The 27,108-nt window shown below is 44.1% G+C and overlaps 1 protein-coding gene across 1 annotated transcript; it reads right to left on the bottom strand.

Moving 5' to 3' along the window:
- Window positions 1–813: 813 nt before the first annotated feature.
- SKIL (SKI-like proto-oncogene) lies at window positions 814–27,108 on the bottom strand. Its single transcript, XM_015411591.1, has 6 exons — window positions 25,791–27,108; window positions 17,550–17,647; window positions 12,988–13,235; window positions 12,639–12,880; window positions 6,846–7,070; window positions 814–1,647 (listed from the first exon to the last, which is right to left on the bottom strand). Exons 1-6 carry the CDS (start codon window positions 26,889–26,891, stop codon window positions 1,486–1,488), a joined length of 2,076 nt encoding a protein of 691 aa, XP_015267077.1. The 5' UTR covers window positions 26,892–27,108; the 3' UTR covers window positions 814–1,485.

The following is a 27,108-nucleotide window of genomic DNA, read 5'->3' as shown; positions in this document are numbered from 1 at the left end:
TCATTAAAACTGTATATATTTAATTCTGTGTACTACCTGCACCAAATTAATCTATGGAAGTAACCTATTGTGCTTTCCCTGTAAAATGACACTCTCTTTTCTTTTGCCTAATGGAAGGATGGTGCTGATCAAAAGATCCTCTCAGCTTTCCGCCTCAACAAAACTTTGCCCAATAAAGTTCTTTGTAGAAGGACTTTAAAACAAACAAACAAACATCAAGTCCTTTATCCTCTTCCGTGAATCAGTTTCTAATCACTAAAACTCGGAAATGAATGTTTCCTGAAGTGGCACTGGGTTTATTGTGATCCTGACGTCAGATGCACCAATGAAGACTTTAATATTCCTTTGCAGAAGAAACAACAGTTTACCTGCTCCTCAGTTTAATTACTTTTCAAATGTCAGCAATGTCTACGTTGCTATTTTTTAAAAAAATCACTTTCACAACACCAGAGTCACTGTTTGCTCTCCCTTCAGTGCTTTACTAATATAAAAATGTCAAGACCGCCCACTTCCAGGCACTCAGGAAAAATTCCACACACAGAAACCTTATTGCTAGTGCAGTAATCCACCCTCTTGATGGTTAAATTGCCACTTTACAAATCAGGCTGACATTTTCAAGCTATTTAGTAACGCTCAAAAGGACAGTATCAAGATTCCCTATCGGGCTCTCTTCAACAATAACCGAGAGTCCACAGATGGTTTTGGTACTTTACAATGTCTATAACTCCATTTCAACAACACCTTTTTTCATAACAGCATTCAAAAGGGTACCAAAAATAAATTGACATTTGGCATTTAACAGTTAATTGTTGGCATAGACAGCAGAAGTTAACAGTTTGGGGGGGGGAAATCAGCATTTGAAAAAGTGTCAGGACTCCTGAATGAATTTCAGTCATCAATTCTCTCCCCATTGCAGCATAAAATATCAAAGTAGAACGGTGCAAGGGAACAATTTCTCTTCAATCGGTTTCCTCTGTTTTTTAGATTCCTGGAACTATTTTTTAAAAAGTTTGACGTGAATGGATCCCATGCAACAGAAAAAGCAAGTAACATGGATGCTGCATACTTTTGAGTAAAATAAAGCTGCTTTCAGCAAAGGTTTAGAGCCCTCAGGACAGCTTGCTGCATAAACACTGAGCACCGTAAAGCACAAGGTTTCCACGCTGCTCGTAACTGTCAAAAAAGAGCAGTGGCCGCAGCACAGACACAGATTTTTGTCCATCTGCAAACTGTACAGAGGTTATATCGATACAGATTTATAATGTATACATTGGGCACCATCTGTCGGGAACTTCTCTTGTGCAGAACTTTGTCTAAGTTGCTGGAGATGGCACAACTCCTACTTAAATGGTGCTGCTTGCACAAGAGACGCTCCCTCTGGACCATCCCCAATGCCTTTTGCGGATCCATGACTTGACTTATCCTCGATATATTAACCCTGTTGGGATAATGCGGACACACAACACCACCCTGTCTCCAAGCGCTCTATTTCCCTTTGCTGCTTTTCGAAGACTTCTGAATCTGAAGCTTCAGTTCCTTGATCATCATCTCTAATTTTTGTCTCGCTTCGCGCTCCTGTCTCAGTTCATCTTGCAGCTCTTGCCTGTCTGCCTCGGCGTGATCCAGCCTCTGTCTCAGTTCTGCTAACTGTGGATTCAAAGAAAGAAATAAAAGGCTGAAAGAACTTCCAAATATATCCTGATAACATAACTCTAGAGCCACGTACTGGTTTTTGAAACAACACCGTATTTGACATTCATCTCAGTGGCTTGAATCCGAATTAGCATGAATGGAAACAAACTTTGACACCACCACCACCCTGCAACATGATATGCCTCCCATAATCATGGCCTGGATGTTGGCAGACCCCTCAGAATAGTGGAGGAGAGTGGAACTGAAAAAAAAACACTCTGTACTTTCCCTCTAAAAGAAGAAGAGATTTGATTTAACTCACCCTTCACTACCTGAAGGAGTCTCAGAGCAGTTTACCATCACCTTTCCCTTCCCCTCCCCCCAACAGACACCCTATGAGGTAGGTAGGGCTGAGAGAGCTCTTTTGAGAACTGCTTCTGAGAGAACAGCTCTGAAAGAACTTTAACTAACCCAAGGTCATCCAGCAGCTGCATGTGGAGGAGTGGGGAATCAAACCCAGTTCTCCCAGATTAGAGTCTGCGCTCCTAATCACTACACCATACTGGCTGTAGCATAAATTCATTATGCCAGCAACCAGCGTTAGGATCCAAACCAATGTAGCTAACAGGATGATCCTAAGGACTGCTATGCTGAGGCAGACTGTACATAGTACCAGCCACCAAGAGCCCCCTAGGGCCACATCCCAGCCTTTGGGTCTTTAGCAAAAAAAACAGATCACAAAAGACAACCAAAAGGAGGCCCAACTTCAGAGGGGGACCAACAACTGAGGAAGTAGCAAACTAAAGTTAAAGGAGGCAGCTGTAACTGTCTAAAATTAATGTTCAAGTTAATATTTTTATTGTAGATTATGAATTATACAAGACAAGTAAAGGTAAAGTTTTCCCTTGCTCGAAAGCCAGTTGAGTCCGACTCTAGGGTTGCGGTGCTCATCTCCGTTTCAAAGCCGAAGAGCCAGCGCTGTCCGAAGATGTTTCCGTGGTCATGTGGCCGGCATGACTAAACACCAAGGCACACAGAACACTGTTACCTTCCCACCGAAGTGGTACCTATTTATCTACTTGCAATTTCTTGCTTTCGAACTGCTAGGTTGGCAGGAGCTGGAACTAGAGACAGGAGCTCACTCCATCATGCGGCAACTCGGGTCTCGAACTGCTGAACTACCGACCTTCCACAGCCTACAGTTCAGCGTCTTAACCACTTGAGCCACCACAGTAGTACTGCTTAAACTTTAAACTTGGTTCTAAATACCAAGCATCATATACTTTTTCCTACTCTAAACACAAAAATCTGTCCCATACCAAGTCAGACCACTGGTCTATACAGGGCAGACTTTTCTACTCTGACAGGCAGCAGCTCTTCAAGGTCTCCGGCAGAGGTCTTTCACATCTACCGCTACCCAATTCTTTTAACAGGAAATACCAGAGGTGGGTGCGAGCGTGTACACACACACAGCTCAGTTTAAACTCCCATCATGCTGGGCCTTAATAAACTGAATAGTTCCAAAGCATTTTTTAAGTTTTCTCTTCTTTTCATTAACTTAAGAAACAAGGAATTTACTTCCTGTAACTGTTAACCTCCAAGAGACGTCCGCATGCAGTCACGTATACGAGCAATGGGAACGATCTCTGACAATGCAGCTAAACAGGGTGAAACGCCTGCTCTCCCTTTCAGGTCACGGGCTTCAGCTCAGAATCCGTACCAATGCAGAGCTCAGGCCAAACAGGGCACTTGGTCACTTGATACTGCGTGATGAGAGTCAAGAAGGGGAACGCTACAGGGACTATTCCAGGTTACAGCTAAGGAAATCTTTCCTTTCAAATGGAAGAGAACTTATTCTAGCAGGGTTCTACTGAAACCAAGTCTCTGATTACCTATATTATCAAGTATATGGACAGTGAAAAAGGAGTTTATTCTATGAACGAGGGGGGGGGGCAGAGAGAAAACACTGGATTCAGGCAATGCTGCTGTATTGGTAGCAATGGGCACCTGGTAACACTGTTTCTAGCCAGGAGTGTTAAACAGGAGGTAAGAACCCCAGGAGGCAAGAACACTGCCAGCAGTGTTCCCTCTAAGCTGTGGAGTCTTGTGAGCAAAAATTCTACTTTGTGAGCCGCCGGCATTAAAGTTGTGAGCGAGCGATTCGACTACTGCATAAATTAGTCTGTTCTAGAGCCATCCTTCCTGAGCTGAGACAAAAATGTGTGAGCCGGAGGCTAAAGAACTGTGAGCTAGGGCACACTAACTCAGCTTAGAGGGAACACTGCCTGCCAGGACACCTTTATCATAATACATTCTATCACCTAGGAAGAAACGCGCTGTCAAGTCACAACCAATTTATGGCAACCCCGTCCACGAGGTGTTCCAGGCAAGGGATGAGCAGAGGTGGTTTGCCATTATCTGCCACTACATGGCAGCCCCAGTCTTCTTTGGTGGTCGCCCATCCGAGTACTGACTGTGGCTGACCCTGCTTAGCTCCCTAAAACAATCTGCTCTGCGAAGCGTTAGACTGTACTTGATACAGAACCTGGCTTGTGACTCAGTGCCATTTGCCTAGGAAGCATGCATGCGGACTGTGGTTCCTCTTGAGTTAGCAATCTACAGAAGCCATCTAGTGGAATGCTTTCACATAACAGGTTTTCTTCACTACCGAAATGCCACAAAGTATTCTCACCCGGAGAGGCATTCCAATCTAAGTTTTAATAAGAACAGCAGCTATGCACAAACGGCCATGTGAGTGAACCCAATCCGTGGGATCCGTGTTGTTGCAAGAAGAGCGAGCAGGAGATCCTTTACAAAGAGGCACCTGATCACGAAAGCCCCAGTTCCCATCAAAAGGCCACACATGCCCACAGGGCAGGGGGCAGGAGCTCAAGGCTCCCTTCCACACGAAGAACTAACGCGGCTGTGTGGACTGGCCCTTTCTTAAAGGAAAAGGCACTGGGGATCAGAATGCAAATTACCACGAGAAAAAGGGGGGGGAGGGATAAGCTGAGGTGTGATCAAGCAGTAATGAGGATGGACAGAAAGTTAAACAGTAGCAGTCAATGAAGAATAAGTGAGTCTTTTTTTTTTTAAGTGGGGCTAATAAGATTAAGACTCAGCTCAAGAAAAATGGAAGAACGGGGCCGATATGAAATAAGCTTCCACAGAAATACGAAAAAGGGAATAAAAGTAAGGATAAGGAGGGAGATGGACCAACACTGATGGGGAAAATCTTAAAGACGATTACTTCCTATTCATTTCCCTGCTCCTATCAATGCAAGACATTTATAGGCAACGCAAATATACTCTGTGGCTGTGGGGCTGTAAGCTCAGTGGGACAAGATCTGACGAATCCCTGGCATCTCCATTTAAAAGGGTCAGGCAGCAGGTAGTGTGAAAGATCTGTGCCTGAAACCCAGGACACCTACTTCCTGCCAGAGAAGACAGAACTGAATCAGAGTAGACCAATGGACTGAATCAGTGTAAGGCAGCGTCAATGTTCCAAATGTAAAAGGTAAAGGTAAAGGTAAAGGTTCCCTTGCTCGAAAGCCAGTCGAGTCCGACTCTAGGGTTGTGGTGCTCATCTCCGTTTCAAAGCCGAAGAGCCAGCGCTGTCCGAAGACGTTTCCATGGTCATGTGGCCGGCATGACTAAACACCAAGGCGCATGGAACGCTGTTACCTTCCCACCGAAGTGGTACCTATTGATCTACTTGCAATTTCTTGCTTTCGAACTGCTAGGCTGGCAGGAGCTGGAACTAGAGACGGGAGCTCACTCCATCATGCAGCACCCAGGTCTCGAACTGCTGAACTACCAACCTTCCACAGCCTGCAGTTCAGCGTCTTAACTACTTGAGCCACCGCAGCTCCGTTCCAAATGTAGGAGGGCCCAAAAACCTGCACAATATCATCTCAGGCTGTTCAAGTCTCCGCGGCTGGAATATGAAGGCTCTGATTGTTTTAGTTGTGTGGTGGGTTTTTTTTTTAAAGGATTAGAGACAAGAAATTTCCTTTGGGAGATCAGTGCATAAAGCACTTAGTTAGATTTTTGAATCTGATGCTTTCAAATCTAAAATACAACGAGCAGCAGAATGTGGGCCTCAGTTGCACATTACTGAGAATTACTAAACTGAGGATTGCAAATGGCTTTGCACGATGAAGTGCTACAGAAGAGTTTAATAAATCAAAAGCATATTAGGCTGGCTGACGGAGGGGACACCTCAGATTTAATTAAGTTTCCAGAAAAAGCAAATGTTTCCAGGTTCCAGAAAAACGTATGTTTAGGTATTTAAATTTCACAGACTTGGACCCAGTACAGAGAGCCTATAAATTCTACATGGTACACATTCCTACTGAGTAACAGAAAAAATTAAAAACCTTGAAAAACCCTTTACAGAACTGAGGCACAAATGTATGAATGCTGGCTAATACTAAAGAAGAGTTTAGTTTAACTTTATTCTACCAAAATACTTTGCGAGTATTATCTTTAAAAAAAAGAAAAGAACTGTCGACTACACCACCGCATGCATGATCATCTTGATACCATGCTTCTATTTGTCATCCTGGAGGTGATAATCAAATGTTTAACAAAACCAGACTATAATCACAGAGGATGGGTGACTAGAATGGTCCACCCTCAGAGACTGATAGATTCCTGCCAGCCCTTGGAGTGTTTTCAGCAGACAGAGACTGACGCTCCTGTCAAAAACTGAGCCAATTACTGGAATGCAGAGATGACTCAGGCGGTTGATATGTCTGCTCCCCTCCCTGTCTGCAGAACACATCTGGCTCCCTAGCATTCTAAGAGCGATGAAAATGCGTTGGGAGATGACTTGCTCCCTAATGGGAATGTAATCAGGACAAAGCCAACCAAACACACGACAGACCATGCTATTGTGCCTTCTGTGTGGTGTAATGGCTAAGAGTGTCAGGCTAGTATCTGGGAGACCCAGGTTTGAGTCCGGACTCATGGCACAGAAGCTCTGTGGGTGACCTTGGGCCAGTCACACTGCCTCAACCTAACTTACCTCACAGGGCTGTTGCAAGAATAAAATGGAGGAGAGGAGAAAGATGTAAGCCACTTTGGATCCCCAAGGGAGAGAAAGGCAAGGTATGAATTAAATAAATAGAACAACGGCATCAAAACTTTCACAGATCACTGTGCCTACAGACTGTTGTAAAGCTGAAATAAAACTATTATTTTCTGCTTACCTGAGCTGCATACTCTGCTTCCTTGTCCTTTTCCAAGTTAGAGTCGCAGGTACACTTTTGCTTTATTACCTGCTCTAACTTTTTCTCCAAGTCCCTCTGCTCAACATAAAATTCTTGCATTCTTTGAGCATGCTCAGTCTGCAAAGATTCAAGTTCTTTTTGTAAATTCTGCTGTTCTTCCGTTAACTCCTTCATGGCTTTGGAACTACTTAACATCTCTACTTCCTGTGAAGACAATGGCAGAGTAAGACACAATATTTCCAATACCAGAAAGGCTTATTTCTATATTGTAAACTTCAATGGTGATTATCATTGCTATGCAGCGCAAACCCTCAAATTCTGTTGTACTTAACTGAAACAAGACAGAGCACTGACAATTTTTGACATGCTTTGAAAGCTTTTCTTATCTTGGAAAAAATGCACAATATGTCTGGCTTCTGCAATAAAAACTGGATTGTTTGATATATATGCCAAAATCTTTCTCACGCCCGCAACTGCAATTTGTTCAGCTCAGTAGACCATTTCAGAAACGCAGCATGAAAATGATGACTTACAGCTAAATTTGCATTCTTGGTGCATTAATTAATGTAACTTGAACAACATGCTCATGAACACCAGATGCCATTCAAAAAAGCTTTGTTGTATTTATTTTGAGCTCTGGAAAACTGAAAAGGGCTATTCTTAAAACTTGCTTTGTTTTATGCACTGTATTCTTGGTGCTTCAGGAGGGGGCAACAGTGGGAGGGCTTCTAGTGTCCTGGCCCCACTGCTGGACCTCCTGTTGGCACTTGGTATTTTCGGCCACTGCGTGACACAGAGGGTGACACAGACGGGGCATTTGCAACGGTATAGGTGCCGGTTGGAATCGGTGTACTTACCGGGGTTCACACGGCGAACATCTGCCTTCCGTCCCTAACCGTTGCAAAGACCTTTAAACCGTTGTATTCTGCCACTAGGTCCCCAAGTGGTGGTATCCTGAGTGCAACGGTTGTAATCGCTTTACCCCCGTCTGATTGCTCTCCAACGTTGTAGAGCCACTTCCGTTCGGAAGCCCAAGGCCTCCGATTTTCGCCCACCATTTTTTTTTTAGGTCAGCAATATGCGCTTGGGCGAAGCTTCGCCCCAGCGTTTGTTTAAAGATAAAAAGAAAAGGTCCTTAGTTTAACTTTTAGAGGAGTCCGGGAGGCCACTTTGCTCTTTAAACTTTAAAGGTAAGTCCTTACCTTTAAACTTTAAATGTAGGATGGGGTGTTATGCGCATGCGTGAAGATCGCCATTCTGTGGATGGCTGACTATGCGCATGCGCAAACTGTGTTAAAACAAAAACCGCCGATGCCTGCTGTGTGTGAACAGGCATACAGCGATGGGCTCCGCAGACAGGAGATAAGTGTGCTTGCGTTTCAGCCGGCATAAACTGCACCGGTTCCAACCGGTACAGTTTATGCCGGCTGAAACGCCCCGTCTGAACGCACCCAGAGTGTTGGACTGGATGGGCCATTGGCCTGATTGAACATTGGCTTCTCTTATGTTCTTATGCTCCCTAACTGTCGAGCACTTCGCTGCTGCTTGCTGCGGGTCAGCTATTATACGGAGCTAGACGGAGCACGCGTATCACTTCCATTCTGCAGCCACTCCACTGGTTGCCCATCAGTTCCCATGTTCAATTTAAATGACCGGCTACCACCTACAGAGCTCTTCACAGACCTTGACCCTCATACCCACAAGATCTATCTATCCTCCTATGGGCCACCATGAAAGCTTTAGAACAAAGTTTGAACCCAGTGGCCCCTTTAAGGCCAACAATGGACTCAAACCTTGTTCTGCTGCTCCAGACCAAAACGGCTACCCCACCCCTTCATGAAAGCTTCGCTCATCTGAGCAGGGCTTTCTGTGGGTGCCAACCTACAAATGGGCAACATCAACAGCGTCCCTTAAATGTGGCTTCTCCACTGTAGCACCCTGCCTCAGGCGGTCAAGGAAGGCTCCCACCCTCCTGGCCTTTCATATACTTTGCAAAGCTTAATTATTCAAAAGGGCTTTTCTACGCCAGGAACTGCACAAAACGATTCACAAAGTTACCTGGATAAATTATTAGGGATTACGGATATATTACGTATATTACTGTATACAGTTTGCTTTAAGTAGGATCCTACTATGTAATTTTGCATCATTTAATGTATCATGTTATGCTTTGCTTCAGTTCTGTCTTTCAGATTTCTGGTTGGCTCTACGACCCTAATCCTATCATGTTATTTACCGAATGTCTCATCTAGAGGTGTGCAAAAAACCCCAGGGAAAGTCAGGGGGGGGGGGGGAATACAGGGAAACTCCAGTATTTTTTGTGTTCGGGTATATTAAACCCAAAAAATATCGATATTTCCTGATATTCCCAAATCCCAATACCGGTATGGTATTTAGATTCAGAAAATATTCAGGAAACACCCCCACACACACCTTTTTTTTTGCTTCATTATACCCTATGGGGACCACTGCTGAGAAAGGTGGGCCATAGTTAACATAACGTAAATGGACACAAATGTTCTAATTTAATTTATTTCATCTTAAGGATAAACCAAGACTTTCAGCACCTGTAGGATACATAAAACTACTAAGGAGGCTGAAGACGAGCCATATTCACAGCACTACTTCCTGGAGAAAGCTACCATCACCGGCACCAACTCCCTCATGGAGCCGCTGAACCGTGGAATAGTATTTCCTGCGTATTTCCTCAGCACAATTAGGAAGTGCATGTATGGAAACAACCAGAAAGTGGTTAAAAGCATAGTAGGATGTAATGCAGCCAGCTGCAAGGTCAGCAGAACAGCCTGAGGGAGCTTTGTTTGACCTGCTTCTCATCATTTCAGCTTTACCAAGATGGACCTCTGCAGTCATTTTCAGGCCACTTTCTGGTATGCTGTCACTTTCTGGTATGCTGAAATGATGAGAAGCAGGAAAGTAAAAGTTACCAGAAGCAGCCAGAGGGCAGCTGTTTTGGCCTCTCGCAAGCCTCTCCTCGTAACTTTCTTGCACTCTCCTGTAACTAGGTTATGTGCCTTCACATGCAAATTCCTGAAAATGTTCCAGATGTCTTATTCACAGCTACAGTTGCACAGCAATAACTATTGAAAACTTCTACAAAGTTTGGACTCCAACAGCATGACACTGACTGTTCTGTTAAATAAGGTAAAGGTAAAGGTTCCCTTGCTCGAAAGCCAGTCGAGTCTGACTCTAGGGTTGCAGTGCTCATCTCCGTTTCAAAGCCGAAGAGCCAGCGCTGTCCAAAGACGTTTCCGTGGTCATGTGGCCAGCATGACTAAACACCAAGGCACATGGAATGCTGTTACCTTCCCACCAAAGTGGTACCCTATTTATCTACTTGCAATTTCTTGCTTTCAAACTGCTAGGTTGGCAGGAGCTGGAATTAGAGACGGGAGCTCACTCCGTCATGCGGCAACTCGGGTCTTGAACTGCTGAACTACCGACCTTCCACAGCCTGCAGTTCAGCATCTTAACCACTTGAGCCACCGCAGCTCCTTTTCTGTTAAATAAAGCACTGTATTAAATAAATAAAAACCTCTGTGCCCTAAAGTTGCTTTCACTGACAAGACTTCAATTAGAAATCCCCCCACACACACACACACACACAGCAAATCACAAACACTAGTGCAGGATGCAAGAAGATGATGATGGAATAAATTGTAGAAAAAAATTACTTTAGAAAAGCCAGTACTAATCTCCAAGTATTTCTCCCCACCAATTTTTGTTTAAAAAACACAACAGGCTGGATATTCAGTTTAAGGAGGAGAAGGGTATTTTTCAAGATATGATGGGAAAGCCCTGAGTATGTCCACTACAGCAGAAGATGATGTCTTGCAGCCATGTCCCAGAGCAACTTTTTCTCCTTTTCCTGTCCTCATCCTTACCTTTTAAGGCAAAAAATAGTTCCGAGGAACTCAGAGTAAGACTACATGCAACTAAGATAACAGATCTCGTAAAGAGACATTATAGACATGTCTAGGGTTGCCAAGTCGAAATAGTTCCTTACCAGGGGACTCCCGTGCTGCGGCTGGAGCGCATGCGCGCACGTCACCCAGAAGTGATGTGATGACGCCGGGCACACTGGGGGCGGGGCCACGACCATCTGAGGGAAAACCATAGACTTTTCCCTCGGATGACCGTGGCCCCGCCCCCAGCGTGCCCGCGTGGTTGCGTCACTTCCGGGTGACGCGCACGTCGGGGTGGGGTTCCCCCCGGGGCCCGATCCGCCAGTGGCTGAGAACGGGCCTCTGGGGCGGGGTTCCCCCCCCCCGGGGGGGACTTGGGAAGCCTAGACATGTCTGGCCTTGATACATGGCTGCCCTGTAATATGCCTTTAAGAGACTCAGACTCTACTAAATAATAAATGTGCTCAGGGTCCAAGTAACATTTGAATCAGAATTAAAGGAAATTAAGTGCTGATTTGGAGGGGGGGGGTCCCTAACACATGATCATGGCTACCTGTAATTTTTTTTTACGCCCAAGTAAAAGAGCAATCCTAAGCAGGTCTACTCAGAATCCTACTCAAGACTATTCATTGAGGCTTACTCCCAGGAAAGTGAGCTATGACTTTCTCTATGAATCCCATGAGGTGTGCTAGAGAAATAGTCCTCCCCTGGACCACAAGAGCCTGTCTGCTGCCTTCCCATTTACCTATCCTATCTACATCTTCCTAATTTCTTCAGTCAGCCCTTGTCTCTATGAATCTTGTAAAGAGTACAGTGCACGAGTTGTGTTAACTGTAAGTTCTTCCCAATGCTTCCCCACTGCATCGAGCAACAGTGGACCACTATAAATACTAAGAAATACTGAAGGATTTCCCCCACACTAGAGTAGAGGCATAGGGCTTTTTTCTTATGCATGCCACTTGAAATGCTATTGGCTGTAGTGAGTTCAGGCTCGTTCACAAATCCACAAAAATTCATAGCGAGCAGAATCTTATGCTAGCCGTCCTGCCCACGCATGCCTATATTAATCATGTGCCTAAAAGAAGCTATTACAGTGTTTCTTCACCTGGTTTCTCTAAAGTGCTTCAGTTAGGTGCCTAGTGATTGAAATAATACCTATTCTTCCAGGCTTCTAACACAGATCCTTGTTTTACTTCTTGTGAAAATCCCTGAACAATTACCATGAGAACGAACTTCTAGATAGACACTTTTACACTGTGCACAAAGTCTCTCTTTCTCTCTCTGTGGGGAGGGACTGTGGCTCAGTGGTAAAGCATCTACTTGGCATGCAGAAGGTCTCAGGTTCAATCCCCAGCATTTCCAGCTAAAACAATCAGGTGGCAGGTGACGTAAAAGACCTCCAGAGAGGGAGAATCACTGCCAGTCTGAGTAGACAACACTGACCTTGACGGACTGATGGTCTGGTTTCGTATAAGGCAGCTTCATACATCCATGTGTTCTCTCTGTGCCACCCACACTGCCTTAGCACAGAAGCACCAACCCCCCCATAGTAATGTAAGAAACTATACATTTTGCCTCTAAGAACTTAAAAAAAGTGATACCACCTCAAGATGGTGATTTTCGGCACTTGAAAAATTACTTCAGCCGCATCTAAAGTCTGATCGTTTCAACAATGCCAGTTTTTTTAACGTACTGTCATTCGAAATGGCCAGCCAAGTCCCTTTGTGTCTTTGTCTCTCTGCACTGTTTGTAGTAACAATACATGTTTGCCTGCAACCGCTATGAAAGGTAACATGACAAAGCAGTTTTCTAAAGACAGAGAATAGCTAAAAATACACTAATGCCATACCATTTGGAGATGCTGCTTCTTTTGCAAAATTGTATGTAGCTTTTCTTGCTGCTTTATATACGTTTTCATGACTTCTTCCATAATTTTCCCTTTGTCGTCTTCACAACCAATACCATTTGTAAGAGGCTGAGCTGACGATTGTGCATCGCTGTTTGATTCTCCCTCTGTATCTTCTATAGATGTTTTGGAGGGGATCTGTTCAGCTTTCCTTCTGTTCGTGGGTTTAGTAGACATAGGCTGCTCTGTAGAGGATGAAAATGTAGGAAAACAAGTCATTTGCTGAAATCCCTAAGAGAGTGTTACGATATACAAAAATTTAAGAGTTTCAAATTTTCATTTTCTCACTTACCTAAACTAGTGCACACTTCTGCACCAAGTTTCACATCAACTTTGTTTTGTACTTCAAGACAGCTGTCTTGATAGAAAATGGCTTTTTTGCGCTTGCCGGCACTGTGCGGTTTTACCGACTGCCCAGGCAGAGATTTGATTACTTCTGAAATCTTCTCCACTGTTTTCGCAGCTTCTTTACATTGCGATACGGAAGAGGTAAGAGATACGTTGGGAGCAACCACTTTGTCACACATGTAGAAGTAGTAGCTGGAAAACAACACAAAATTCAGAGAAAAACATTTAACCACACTGAACTTCACTTGAACATCTTAAAAAGCTTTAAAACCCTGGGAACATGAATCAATTCAGCTTCTGTTACTCCAGAACAGATTTAAAATGGAATATTTAATTCCCTAATCCTTAAACTGCTTGAAAGTAGTTGTACAGATTTATTATTCAGTGTAACATGATGAGAACCAAATCAGCTAGGGGGAAGCACAATGAAATCTAGATACTACCAGGAGATTCAAATGTCTTACAGGCAAGGATGAATAAAGAGAACTGCTTTAGTTTCTCCAGGTGTTGCTCCAAAGTCCATCATCAGACCTATACACCTGCAAAATTTGCATGTCTGTATTTTCTAAAAATTGCTGCTGTTTTTATTACTTCTTTTTTTTTTTTGGTTACTTCTTTTGGTTACCTCTTTACTATTTTATTATGTAGACTTAACTATGCTCCAACCAAGTAGAAGATGTTGCTCAAACACTGAGAAACAAACAAACAAGCAATCTGTATTGCAGTCATTACAAAACAGCCTAGCTTTCCCCACAATTCCCACATCAGGAGAAGAAAAAGAAGAGGAGATTGGATATATACCCTGCCCTTCACTACCCAAAGGAGTCTCAGAGCTGTTTACAATCCCTTTCCCTTCCCCTCCCCACAACAGACACCCTGTGAGGTAGGTGGGGCTGAGAGAGCTATCACAAGAACTGGCCTTGAGAGAACAGCTCTGAGAGAACTTGTGACTGACCGAAGGACACACCAGCAGCTGCATGTGAAGGAGTGGGGAATCAAATCCGATTCTCCCAGATTAGAGTCTGTGCTCTTAACCACTACACCAAACTGGTGTAGGAGCATTTTGAGTGGGCATCCTAGAAAAGAATGGTTATGTGCAGCAAAACCAGTTCCTTCCCCAATTAACATTGGATGGCCACCTCCCATTTCAAGTTTTTAATTATGCAACAGACCTAACTCCTCTTTGAGGGCTGTACAGTATCTTGTCATGTGGAAACAGCTCCACCACTGTATTTCTGGCCCATTACGTGCATCAGAAAGCAAATATTTATTTTTCAGAAAAAGTCAATGGGCCAGGGGGAAGGAATATATGTATGCAGGCTTGACATTCACGTGGAGGCTTATGTGCATGAAGGCATAAAATGGGAACCCTGCCTTTGCCATGAGCTCAGCAGTGGGCTTTAAGTCACTATTCTCTCTGCATCCTCCAGCCAACCAGTGCAGCATAGTGCAGTAATTCCAACCACTGCAAAGCATATTCTATGCAGCCTGAAAATCCCAGCATCAATTATTTTAATCCCAATAAATTACACAGCAACTCACATTAATATTTAGCATAAAGGAGATGAAACAGTTTAACTGCGTTACTGTTACTTAAGCAGTTATCATAAACTCAAAGAATACGGTTCTCGTTGAGGGACTAGGGGCAAAATACGTGTTGAAAGCTCCCTGCTGTACATACTTGAGGTAGGTGGGGAGAGTGAATCCATATGCCTGGTGGATATAACGTGACCGCTTCCACACTGAAGCAATGTGCTCGATTTGTGAAATCAGCTGAGGAACAGCACAAGTGATAATTCAACTGCAACATCAGCATTATACAGACATGTCATCAGCAGAGTGTGGCTTCACGTGATTTCAGTGAACTGTGAAGCGACTCAAACTCTTTACATTGTCGAAAGAAAGCTATGTTTGATTTGGGACCATATTGTGCAATTACGCTATACAGCACAATGGGCATGTTGCCATTTCATTTTTGCTCCTAAAGCGCTCTCTCTCTCTCTCTCTGTGAAGCAACTTTCTCCCCCCTCAATGCAACAGTATGTACAGTGGAGGAAATCACTAGCGAATTTAAAAGGTCAGAGCCACTTTTACACTCTAGTGACAGAATTTGCAATTTAGACACAATCCCTTGCATTTACAGTGTTAAGGAACTTGTAATTTGTGGATTTGCCCTAAGATCACACAACCTTAGTTTGTTCTAGAATGAGGCATACAGACTATACAAGACGTTTTAGCTGCTTTTTGTATTTAAAGCTGTATTACACTATTCTCATTCTGTTAGTCCATCTGTGGACCCAGAAATATTACAGCTCCTAAGAAAAACTCCCCTTCTGTTGCCATCTTCTGTCAGTAGGTGCCTATTTTTTAAAATTGTTATTTCTATGTTTTTACGTGTATTTTAGCTCTGGTTTTAACTGTTTAAAGGATGTTTCAGGGATTTTTCCGTTTGGTTTTAATATGTTATTATCTATGTTTTCGTTTGTTGCCGCCTTGGTAGTCCTTGCGGGGGCAGAAGGGCATGCTATAAACTCTGTAAAATTAAAATAATTTTTTTTTTAAGTGATAGGAGCTTCTTGTTCAGAACACTGAAATTGTTCCTGGTCATCTAACAAGGAACAGGTCAGAAGTTGGCAGTGAGCAAATGAAAGAAAACTGCACCTGTTTAAGGAGGCCAAAGAAATGCAGTGGAACTGTGGACAAGGAAGCGAAAAAGAAGCTGCAAGTGTCTGTATGGTAGAAGTCTCCAAGCACAGACAGAAGAACTGCTACAACTAAACAAGAACATACATATGGGGATATGGTTATCCGTAGATCCCTATAGAAAGGCTTTGGAAAGACCTATCAGGATGGTGCTACTCTGGACATCGAAGAAAGGGAAAAGTTTAATACACCAGAATATTCAGAATGAACGAACTCCTTCAGAGTTGCTGTGAAAAGTAACAATATCGGGGCTATGCTATCCTCTTCTACCAAAACTCTGATTATGATTCTGAAACGCAGAAAGAAAGGAAGGGAGGCATCCAAAGGAGTAAGTGTTGTAGTAATGGGCAACTCAACAGAGTCTCTTCTTGCTGACCAGGCAAATGCACCTTGAGGCAATGGCCAAGAGACAGAATGTCCAGATGCGATAAATAACTGTTCCTTGAAACCGTCAGAAGGGAGGTGACCCTGGACTTAGCCTTGAGTGGGGCCCTGAGAGCTCCCAAACCCCCCAAGGATTTGCTCCCTAGCCACGGAGCATCTGCTGCTGTATCACGCCCAGCTTCACACTAGTGTAATATGGAAGCAGGGCTGGAGGAGAAGCAGATGGGCAATCTGTTATCACGTCCAGTTGGTCAAACGATCTGCAGGGGAAAGAAGACAGCTCAGGCCGGACAGCAGTTCCGAAAGAAGAGGACTGGAGCACTTGTATGGAACAGTATGCAGGTCAGCAAAGGAAGAGACCCAGTGAAATGTTTGCCGGGCAGCTTAAGTGTAGGGCGGAAGAGCTAAGAGATGAGAAAGAACAGCTGAGTAACAAAGCATAGCAGAACCTATGAAAACAGTATACTGTAGCCCTGACATGGATAGCCCAGGCAAGCCCGATCTTGTCATATCTCGGAAGCTAAGCAGGGCCGACCCTGGCAAGTCCTTGGATGGGAGACTTCCAAGGAATACTGGGGCCTGGATGCAGAGGCAGGCGATAGCAAGACACCTCTCTGAAACATCCAAGCCCCACTTAGGGGTTGCTATAAGCCAGCCATGATGACTTCCACACACGAACGCAAACACACAATACTCACCCAAAAAAGAAAAGAAAACAGTATACTGTTATACCGCCACTTTTCTGCCCCAAAAAGAGGATGCTAGAAGGCACTCAGAAGCCCCCTTTCACAAACTTCCTGACAGGACTTAACAGGGCCAAAGCACAGACAGTCAGCTGGGTACTGCAGCAGTCAAGTAGCCATTCTTCCTGGGTCTTGCCAACACCTTGTGCAAAGTGACTCAGGCAGGGGACTGGGACTGCATGGACATATCTTAGGCAACGGGATAGAGCGGGAGGTTGTGGGGGGGGACAGACTGAGTGACAATCCTGGGACCGCAAGACAGGAAGGACCAAGTTCTGAATGCTCAACAGCAGAACTGTCCAGGTCTTCTGTTACTGGTGAATGAGATGGGCACTGAGTTGTCCATTAGGGTCTGGAGTAACTGCAGGAGCTTGCCTGATTATCATTTGAAAAGGTTACAGAGGCATCTAAGGTTGTGAGTTGGGGCTGATCCTTGACCATCCAGTGTTGTGGTAGTGGCAACTCCGGGGATTTTAAGAGTGGATTCTTCTGGATAGGATAGGAGTTAGGGCACCATCCCAAATGCTCAGCTGCAGATCTACTGTAGACTCCCCACCCAATTTCTTAAGACGTAAATTACAAAAACTACAAAACCTCAGTAAGTTCAAACATCGTTATTAAAGTACATTAAAGTACAAGCTGTGCTGTTGCTGAAAAATTCTGATGAAGTTGTTACCTGGGATGCACAAATGAGTGTGGCTGATTAATCGTGTCTGCTTCTTGCTTTATCACTGGATACCATTGCTGGAATTCCAGGTTATACTGAGAATCTGCCTGAGAAAAGAAAGAAAAGTCAGCATCCCCTGCGTGCTCAGACTTCACTCTTGCAAGCTGTAAAAGACGTTTTCTCTGTCCCTACACAATTAGGTCTGTCCCTACAGAATTTCAGAGGGTATAAAACAAACTTACAAGTCACAGAACTTCAGCGCTACCAGAACAGCAGGACTATCTCCGATTTGCCCTTTCCACTCACAGGTGAAACAATATTCAACTTCCTTGAAGGCAGTGTATCCTCCTGCTTGTTTATTTCAAAAGCTACAGAACCTGCTGCTACAGATAAGTTTGTCAACAGACCATTAGGGTTGGACACCACAAAACCACTCCCAGCAGGCCGCTTGCTTATGTGGCGCATTTCCATTGCAATGTATATTTATGTCTGCTGTCAAATGCTTTCTTACTTGCAATTCATGGGCAGGCTATGGATCTGTGGTTAAGTTTGTGGGATTTTTTTTAAAATATCTGACACCAACACATGGTTTTGCTGTTCAAGGTAGTAAACAGTTTCATAACGCAGACTTACTTAATATAATGATATCACACCTTCATACTGGTTACAGAAAGGAAGCTAGGAATCTGCATCACTGATCTGGTTAACAAAGGGTTGGATCCTACAGTCTTGTCAGTGAAGGGGCTGACAGCTGCAGGTCTTCCCAGTTCTCCCCTCTGCCCCAGCAGCCATTTCCAAACAGAGAAACGGTTATTCCCGGGGTTGCAGAATCTGCTTTCCAATGGAAAAATGGGGGAAAGCCCATGAAAAAACAGAAACACTTTCCCCCCTGAATTTTTCCAGGCCTTCTCATCTCTGGTCCCAGGACCCCGGGAATAAACTTTCCCAGGGTTGCTCAGGCAAAGAAAGAACCAGGAAGACCAGGGATCATTGCACAGAGTTCGCAAGGTCCTTGTGCTGGATCCAGCCTACAGCATGGCTGCCAGGTCCCCCCTGGCCGTCGGCAGGGGATGGGGGGGGGGGAGGGTTGCCAGGTCCAGGTTGGGAAACACATGGAAATTTGAGGGATGGAGCCCGGGGGAGGGGGGACAGGGACCTCAGTGGGGTACAATGCCACAGAGTCCACCCTCTAAAGCATCCACTTTCTCCAGGGGAATGGATCTCTGTAGTTTGGAGATGGGCCGTAATTCCAGGGAATCCCCAGGTCCCACCTGGAGGCTGGCATCCCTAAGTGTGGATCATGTCATTTGTTGTTCAGTCGCACAGTCGAGCCCGACTCTTTGCGACCCCATGGACCAGATCACGCCAGGCCTTCCTGTCTTCCGCCGTCCTCTGAAGTTTGCTCAATTCCATGTTCATTGCATCTATGACACTGTCTAACCATCTCATCCTTTGTCGTCCCCGTCTTCTTTGACCTTCATGTCATATGGCAGCTTAAAAAAATCTTGAGACCCTCAGTGTTTTAGAACAAAGTTTCTGTCATGGTTCCAGAGGCAATACATGCAAACATACTGACAGCTTCTGCTAGATGACAGCTGAAGGAATACCCACACAGTACTTTTCTTCCACTACAGAAAACGCCCATACAGTAATATCTGGGGGTGGGGGTGGAAATGAGGTAAGAAAGCTCACTGATTTTAAGCACCTATTATTACTAGAAGGCAAACTTCAAAGATTTGGCAGGGAGAATCCACAAGGGGCTGGCAGGAATTTAGAAGTTTTGCTTGCAAACGTTTCATTCTGCAGCCCCAGCAGCCCTGCCCATGACCTTGACTCATGGCTCTCTCCAAACTACCTACACAAAATTCCAAATTGGGGGGGGGGGATCTGGTTAAAAGACCTTAAAGCCACCGTGTGTTTTCCGTCACAGATTGCAGTTACATTTTTATGACTGCAAACCACCACCCAGTTTTGTTAATAACGTGAAATTAGAAAGCAATTTAGTTGCAAGAGTGAGCTTCTCAATTAACATTTGTGACAAAAGGAAAAAGGGAATGTTTGGTGTATGGTTAAGTGTGCGGACTCTAACCTGGGAGAACCGGGTTTGATTCCCCACTCCTCCGCTCACAGCTGCTGGATGACCTTGGGCAAGCCATAGTTCTGACAAGAGCTGCCCTTGAAAAAGAACAGTTCTTGAAATAACTCTCTCAGCCCCACCTACCTCACAGGGTGTCTGTTGTGGGCAGGGGGAGGGAAAGGAGTTTGTAAGCCGCTCTGAGACTCGAGTGAAGGGTGGGTTATAAATCCAATCTCTTCTTCTTCTTAATGCCGGGGTCCCCAACCCTTTGGAGCCTGTGGGCACACTGGGAATTCTGACATGGCACAGTGGGTACAGCCACAAAACAGCTGCTGCAAAATGGCAGCCACAGGAGGTGGAGCCAGCCACAAAACGATGGCCACAGCTTCACTTCAGTAACACCGTGCAGATCCTTGTGCTGTGATGTGACAATGCAATGTTTTTAAAAATCTGCAACTCTCCAACAGTCAATCAGAAGACTTGCTGGGCAAAATAATAATACTTTCCATTTATTAATCGCTTTCCCCAGTGGGCTCAAAGTGATGTACAGTTACTCAATATAGACAAGGGACTAACAATGTTTGTAGGGAAGACAACATATATTCATTTTTAATTGCACGCGCCGTCACTGCCCGGTATAGACGTCTATCTGGCTCTGCCCACTTCCTAAAAACACTTGGCGGGTGCCAGGAAAGGTGCTGGCAGGTGCTGTGGTGCCCATGGGCACCCGCTGGGGACCCATGTTTTAGTGTATAATCATACAGACTGAACATTAGGATTTGTGTGCACATGCCCGAGCACACGTATGTAGTCAAGGAGTTTCGCACATTAATCCTTCCAAGATAGAAACACCTTCTTTCAGCTTCTCAGAGTCCACCTGTGAGTGGATCCATCTTACTCTTTAATCACTGCAGCTTCCAAACATATGCTGAATTACAAAGTACTATGCCATGTTACATACAAAGGAGGCAGATACTGTCTTTGAAAGATGCATGGTACCAGCATAAAAAAAAAACTGTGCATGCATCAGAGGGACTACAATTGGTTGTTGTAGATTTTTCCAGGTTTCGTGGCCGTGGTCTTGGCATTGTAGGACCCGACGTTTCGCCAGCAACTGTGACTGGCATCCTCAGAGGTATAACACAGAAAGATGGAGTACTCTCTGTGTCAAGGTGAGAAGAAAGACGGTGGGCAGGTAATTTTTTTCTGTTTTCTTTTTTTCTTCTCACACTGACACAGAGAGTACTCCATCTTTCTGTGTTATACCTCTGAGGATGCCAGTCACAGCTGCTGGCGAAACGTCAGGGACTACAATGCCAAGACACAGCCATACAGCCCAGAAAATCTACAACAACTAATGAACTCTGGCCGTGAAAGCCTTCGACAAGATATTGAACTACAACTGACTGAGCTTTTCTATCATATGTACTCAAAACCATTCGTTTCTCCCCAGCTTGTGTGCATTTGAGAGCCATTTAAAAGGAGCACCTGGTAACTGTCATGAAGTTACTAAAAATGTAAACCTTTCCATCTACGCAGCAATTAACTCATTAGGACCCTCTCCGAGCCATACACTATAGGTTGAACATTGTATATAATCCTCTTTATGCATACGCAACTAACATTAATATCATTCAGATCATACTGTGTCTTCAAGAACACATAGGAGCATTAAATCAGTGTGGGTTGCAAGACACAGAAAAGGTTTAAATGTTTAAAAATCTTTATAAGCTGAAACAAGACATATGCTACAGGGAAGAGACAGACCCCTGAAAATTCTACCACAAAGAAAAAATTATTTTCTCAATCCTCTCAAAATTTTAACTAAAAACTGCCATGACACATACAGGCAATACATGAACCAAATAAAAACTCACTGAACAGTAAGATCCTTAAACTTTAGAATGATGCTTCAGTCTTGAACCTTTAGATCCATCACCTCAAAATGGCATTGCTTCTCACATTCATGCTGCTTTAGAAATTGTATTATATTTATTGCTTTCAGGTTCCCACCCCCAAGAATCAGAATTAGGAATGGTTCGGGCAACCAAAAGGGTATTCCTTCACCGCCATACCCCTAAAACCCTTGATTGCTCATCAGTCTTTAAAATGTGCATATCCCAGAATCTTTGTGCATCTTAACTACTTTTTGATACTTGCTTTTCACATCTCCAAAGTGTTAGAAGCACTGCTGAAGCAGCAAAGCACTTCTGCAACTTCTGTTAATGCATGCATAACAGGGATGCTCCTGTTCACATATGCATACACTTTCCTTATAAAAGCTTAAAGGAGTATTTTGCGCTCTATTTCTAGATCCTTTTTGGATTACCGGGGAAGGGGGTGGAATTCTGCACTTAAGGCAAAGAGGAACCTTGGCAACTTTGAGGTCAGAGAATTTTATAAATACTTAGAGAATCAACCATTCTTGTTGCATTTAACAAGTAGAGGGCAACTTATTCAACTTGTGGTAGTCTTCCTTCTAGAAAAATGACTGGGGGGGGGGGGAGAACCACTCCACAGCAGTGTTCCCTCTAAGCTGAGTTAATGTGAGCTAGCTCACAGTTTTTTAGCCTTCAGCTCGCACATTTTTGCCTTAGCTCAGGAAGGATGGCTCCAGAGCAAACTAATTTATGCAGCAGCCAAATCGTTTGCTCACAGCTTTAATGCCAGTAGCTCACAAAGTAGAATTTTTGCTCACAAGACTCCACAGCTTAGAGAGAACATTGCTCCACAGCCGGGCCCAGGTGTAACTAACTCTCTGAAGCAGCTCCCTATTTCTCTTCAGAGGAGAAATACAAAGCTGATGAGATGCCCAGAAAGCAGGTGCTTCAGATAGGTAATAGGCTCCCCTACTACTGTTTCTGTTCCCCTGTTTTATCATGGAAATGGATACCTGTTCAAGCACAGACATGTGTATTGCCTCCTCCATATTAAGTAGGAAGCGAGATGACAGGAGGCAAACAGGGTATTTCCAGAAACCTAGGGTGAAATCCAGCATACTTATAGACAAGTCTTTAAATCTACCCAAGCGCCTATATTTTCAGGTCCAGTATGTTTCCTCGCCTGAGTTTCAAATATTCTCCAAATGTCTAGCTGCGTATACAACCCACTAGACTGCATAAGTTCATTAAGCATGAGAGGGAATCCTGCCAAAGCTCATAAAATGCTGAATATTAAACAAATCAAGCCTCAGTCTCATAACAGTCTCTGTCCTTATCTGAATTCCCCCCCTCTTCCACAAATTACTCATTAAAACTCATATTGTGAAGTCTCCTGAAAAGGTCACCAGTATTTATACAGCAATATGTAAATGCAGCATCATATTTGGGTAGTACATCGCCTTTCATTAGCCCTACTGCAAGACTGCAACAAGATGGTAATGAGGTCATTTATAAGCCGTAGGACATAATGAATCTATCACTTTCTTGCAGGTAAGTCAAAATGTTATTTATTGATGTACACTCTTACAAGAGCTACATTATCTTGTAAGTGATTACAGTATTTCAGTTGAAATGTCAAAGACAATTGTATACATCATTAAATCAGTGTATCTGCAATTTATAGCTTGAGCAGCCATATACAAATGCATTATCTTCCTTGACTGCTTACCAAGAGTTAAACCAGCGAGCTTCCAATTTCTAATCAATGGTCTTAGTTTAGACTAGAGCTACATTATCGCCAGTCAGATAAACTTCTCCATGACTGGCCCTTTGTCATATTACCTGCATACAGTATAGGGCTTGCTCTTTCTTCCTCCAATGGGCAAATAGCAGGGCATAAAGGAGTAGAGAAGCTAGTCCATAAGTTAGTAGAATCATAGATCATAGAGTTGGAAGGGACCTTCCAGGGTCATCTAGTCCAACCCCCTGCACAGTGCAAGAGATTCACAAATACCTCCCCCACACACACACCCAGTGACCGCAGTTCCATGCCCAGACGATGGTGATCAGTGGTGATCAGCATTTCCCTGGGCGTGTAAGAAAGTAGTTCTAACTGGCATGAGGTATGGTGCTGAAATGTTTCCAGTTATACTCAAATAGACTTCTTGGATTTGCTGCTCCACATTTCATGGGTGAAGTCCACTGTTTCCACTGAACGGACTTCACATCAGCTATGTGGTGATAAGATGGGCAACAGGCTTTCACGGTCTCAGGCAGAAGCCTTCCTCAGCCCAGCTACCTGACATGACAGGAAAAGCCAGGGACGAAAGTTAGGATCTCTTGCGTGCAAAGCATGAACTATGACCCCTCTCCTCAAAATACCCAACCTTGCCAGTTATAGCTGCTAGACCAAAAGCTAAGAGATCTGCAAAACCACCTGCCCCTTTCTTACCTAGCCTCTTACCCCAACTTAATTTTTAATATTCTTGTATCCTGTTTCCTCCCAGTTTGCCAATATCCATCCATCAAGCAGCATGTTCTGTACATAGCTGAGACAACAAAAATAGTCTCCTTGTCCTACAAGCTCCTTCCCAGTACCACAGGCACTAGCCTGAGTAGGGTGTGTCTTTAATTAAGAGAACTGCCTACCCACAGAAAGCTACATGCCAAGAAAACCATAATGCAGACACTGCAACCCTGTTTCCATGAGCGTCTCTTCAGTTGTGAAAACAAACACGGGGAGGGGGGGGGGGGGGGGGACCAGAAGCCAAAATGCACATTTCTGATTATCCTTGGTTGCCATACAGAACTTTCAGTTGGCACAGAAACCAGACACTTGAAATAGTACATAAAACACAGAGAAGGAGAGTGTTATTCTACCAGAATGCTTGCAGTGCTTACACAGGGGCCACTTCCCTTTTTCATTTTGTTGAGGTTCTTTTTGGCATAGCCAAGAGATAGCAATTATCATCATAGTTGTTTGCGGTGAAGAACAGTCACACAGCATGGAGGAAACCACCCAAGCCTTCATGATACATTCCTGATTTAAAACTCCCATAAGTATTGATAAGGACCAGAAAGACGTTAACTTCCCATCCCTACCCCTATCTTGCTGCACAGGTCAGAGCCTTAAAATTGTTCGGCAACGTCAAGGGACAGCAACATTTTAGGCTAATGAGTGTGGGGAAAAAATCAGAGCAATACATTGTACCCCTAAAATGCCTCAAGTAGAATTTCACAGTGCAAGACAAAAGACCTCACTGCTCAGTTTTCTCTTTTACCCTTCCTGCTTCCCATACTTACTTTCTTACGTTTACTACAGCATGGAGAGGGATGCATCTTTGCTTCATCACTGCCCAGTACTTAGTTACTTACTGATGATTACATATATCAGGGATCCCCAACTTCAACCCTGCGGTTACTTTTGGAATTCTGACGCAGGGTGGTGGACGCACCCACACAATGGCTGCCTCGGGAGGCAGAGCCGAACAACCATCTATCAGGGAGTAAGGTTAAGCGTAACTCTAACAGGAAATCTTCCAACATTTCAGGCAGAAGCTCTGTTTAACAGGATGCCTCCTTACACGAATATGTTGTTTTAAAATATTTTCTTACATACATACAGCTTACCTTCAAGTCCTCCAGTGGAGATTCTTGTGCTGTGGTGGCAGCTGCTTACGAGAGCAATACTTTTAAAGATCTGTGCAGTCAACAGATATTTCTAATGGCCAATCAGAAGCCATGCTAGGCGAAAAAGACCCATCTGGCCCTGCCCACTTAAAAATACTTAGCAGGTGCCAGAAAAGGTGTCGGCAAGTGTCACAGCACCCACAAACACCACCCTGGGGACCCCGGCAAACCTTATAATTCTTATTATTGTATACGAAGCAAAATCGAACAGGAATACTCCTCCCCCCCCCCCCCCCATAGGTACCCCGGTCTTCTTCTCTTTACATTGTATACGAAGCAAAATCGAACAGGAATACTCCTCCCCCCCCCCCCCGCAATGGTAACTCTGCTCTTCTACTGTTATGTTCAAAAGTCAGTTAGGAAACAAGAAATAAAGTTCCAAACCCGCTAGCTTATGACCCTGTGTTTTAAGCACAAGAGTGTTATTTTTTCCCCAGAGTTGTGCTTGCTGTGACATGGTGACACTTCCTGCTAACAGCTAAGGTTTTTATACACAAGGGACAGATTCACATTCACAGTTATGAAGTGCATACTTAGAATACTTAAATGTCATTTTTAGCACTAACTGAAACCAAACATTTTAACAAGAATAAATAAACTTACTTTCGCCTGGGCCTTCTGATTCTTCACACTAAATTTCTCTTTCATTTCTTCCAGTAGATCCTTTAAATCTCTCTCTTCTGGAGTTCCTAAATATTTTTGGTTAACGTGAAGATAGCAGTGCCACTTGGCCGATTCAAAGCCCCAGTGGCAGGTCCTCTTATCTGGAGAACGGTGAGAATGCATCACAAAAGTCTGGGGAGAAAACATCCCATAGCATTCTGAACACTGGATACAAGGAGAATCCGGCTGAAGGTAAAACTGTGGGGCAAATAAGCCCTGGCACTTGCCCAGACACTCATGCTCTACTTCAAATGCACTGCCCGTCTCTTTTAGTTGGGCCAGAGAGTTTTTTGCATGGACCAAGCTACCGTTTTGAGGGAAAGTGTGAGGACGCAGCAATGCATTGCATAGTCTCTGAGCATCAGTCAGTGTGATAAGCCCACAAGATGGAGCATTAAACGGAAGGATTCCCAAAACTTTTAAAATGTGAAGCTGGTCAGAGGTGCACCGAGAGCAATAGATGTAAAGTTCATCACACACGGTGTTAATTTGCTGCAGAGAAAAGTCACGGAGCACCGAATTCAAGACTTGAGGCAGGCAAAGTCTCTTTTCCCCTCCAACTTTGAAACAGGATATAGACTCCCCTTCCAATAAAGTCTGAGTTAATTCTGTTGAACTGTCCGAAGGGACAAGCAGTGGACCAGGAAGGATCTGGGGCGATGGGAGAGGTACAAAGACAGAAGGCGTGCTTTCTTGGGAGTGGCGAGCCGAAAATGCTGCTGGACCTCCCAGTGAACTCTGGCTGCTTAAGTGGAACTGTGCCAGCGTGTGCTTCAGCCCAGGATTTAAGTTCAAAGGCTCAGATGTTGCAGCAACATTTGGCTTGGCATCTTCTTCTCTGTCCTCCATGACATTTTCTTCACACTCATCCAAGTGTTCCTTCTTTATTGTTGTCAGTTTATTTATCACAGTTTGAACTTTATCTTTTACACGCGTTTCTGTCATTGCTTTTTTTGCTGGAGGGCTGCCATCCTCTTGCACCACCGTCCCCCTTTGCTTTGCTTGGCGACCAAGAGGAAAATTTATCTGCGGAGTTTCCATAGCTAAATCTTAAATAGGTAGATCTGAAATCTGATCTTAGGTAGCCCTTTCAAATGTCAGTTTCTAGTTATCTGCAATTATATGATGCACATTCAACTGCTTTCACCGCAGTAAATATTTAGTAAGATACCAAGACTGGTATTTTCAATACTTTGCATTTAATAGCATAGCAATTAAAGAAGAGGGGTTACTTAGAAATTTGTCATTTAAAAATATT

The sequence above is a fragment of the Gekko japonicus genome, unplaced genomic scaffold, assembly GCF_001447785.1.
Source record: "Gekko japonicus isolate JY-2015 unplaced genomic scaffold, Gekko_japonicus_V1.1 scaffold11, whole genome shotgun sequence".
In the NCBI taxonomy this organism is placed as follows: Eukaryota; Metazoa; Chordata; class Lepidosauria; order Squamata; family Gekkonidae; genus Gekko; species Gekko japonicus.
The sequence above is the reverse complement of the archived record's forward strand: the minus strand, read 5'-3'. Positions and strand labels throughout refer to the sequence as shown.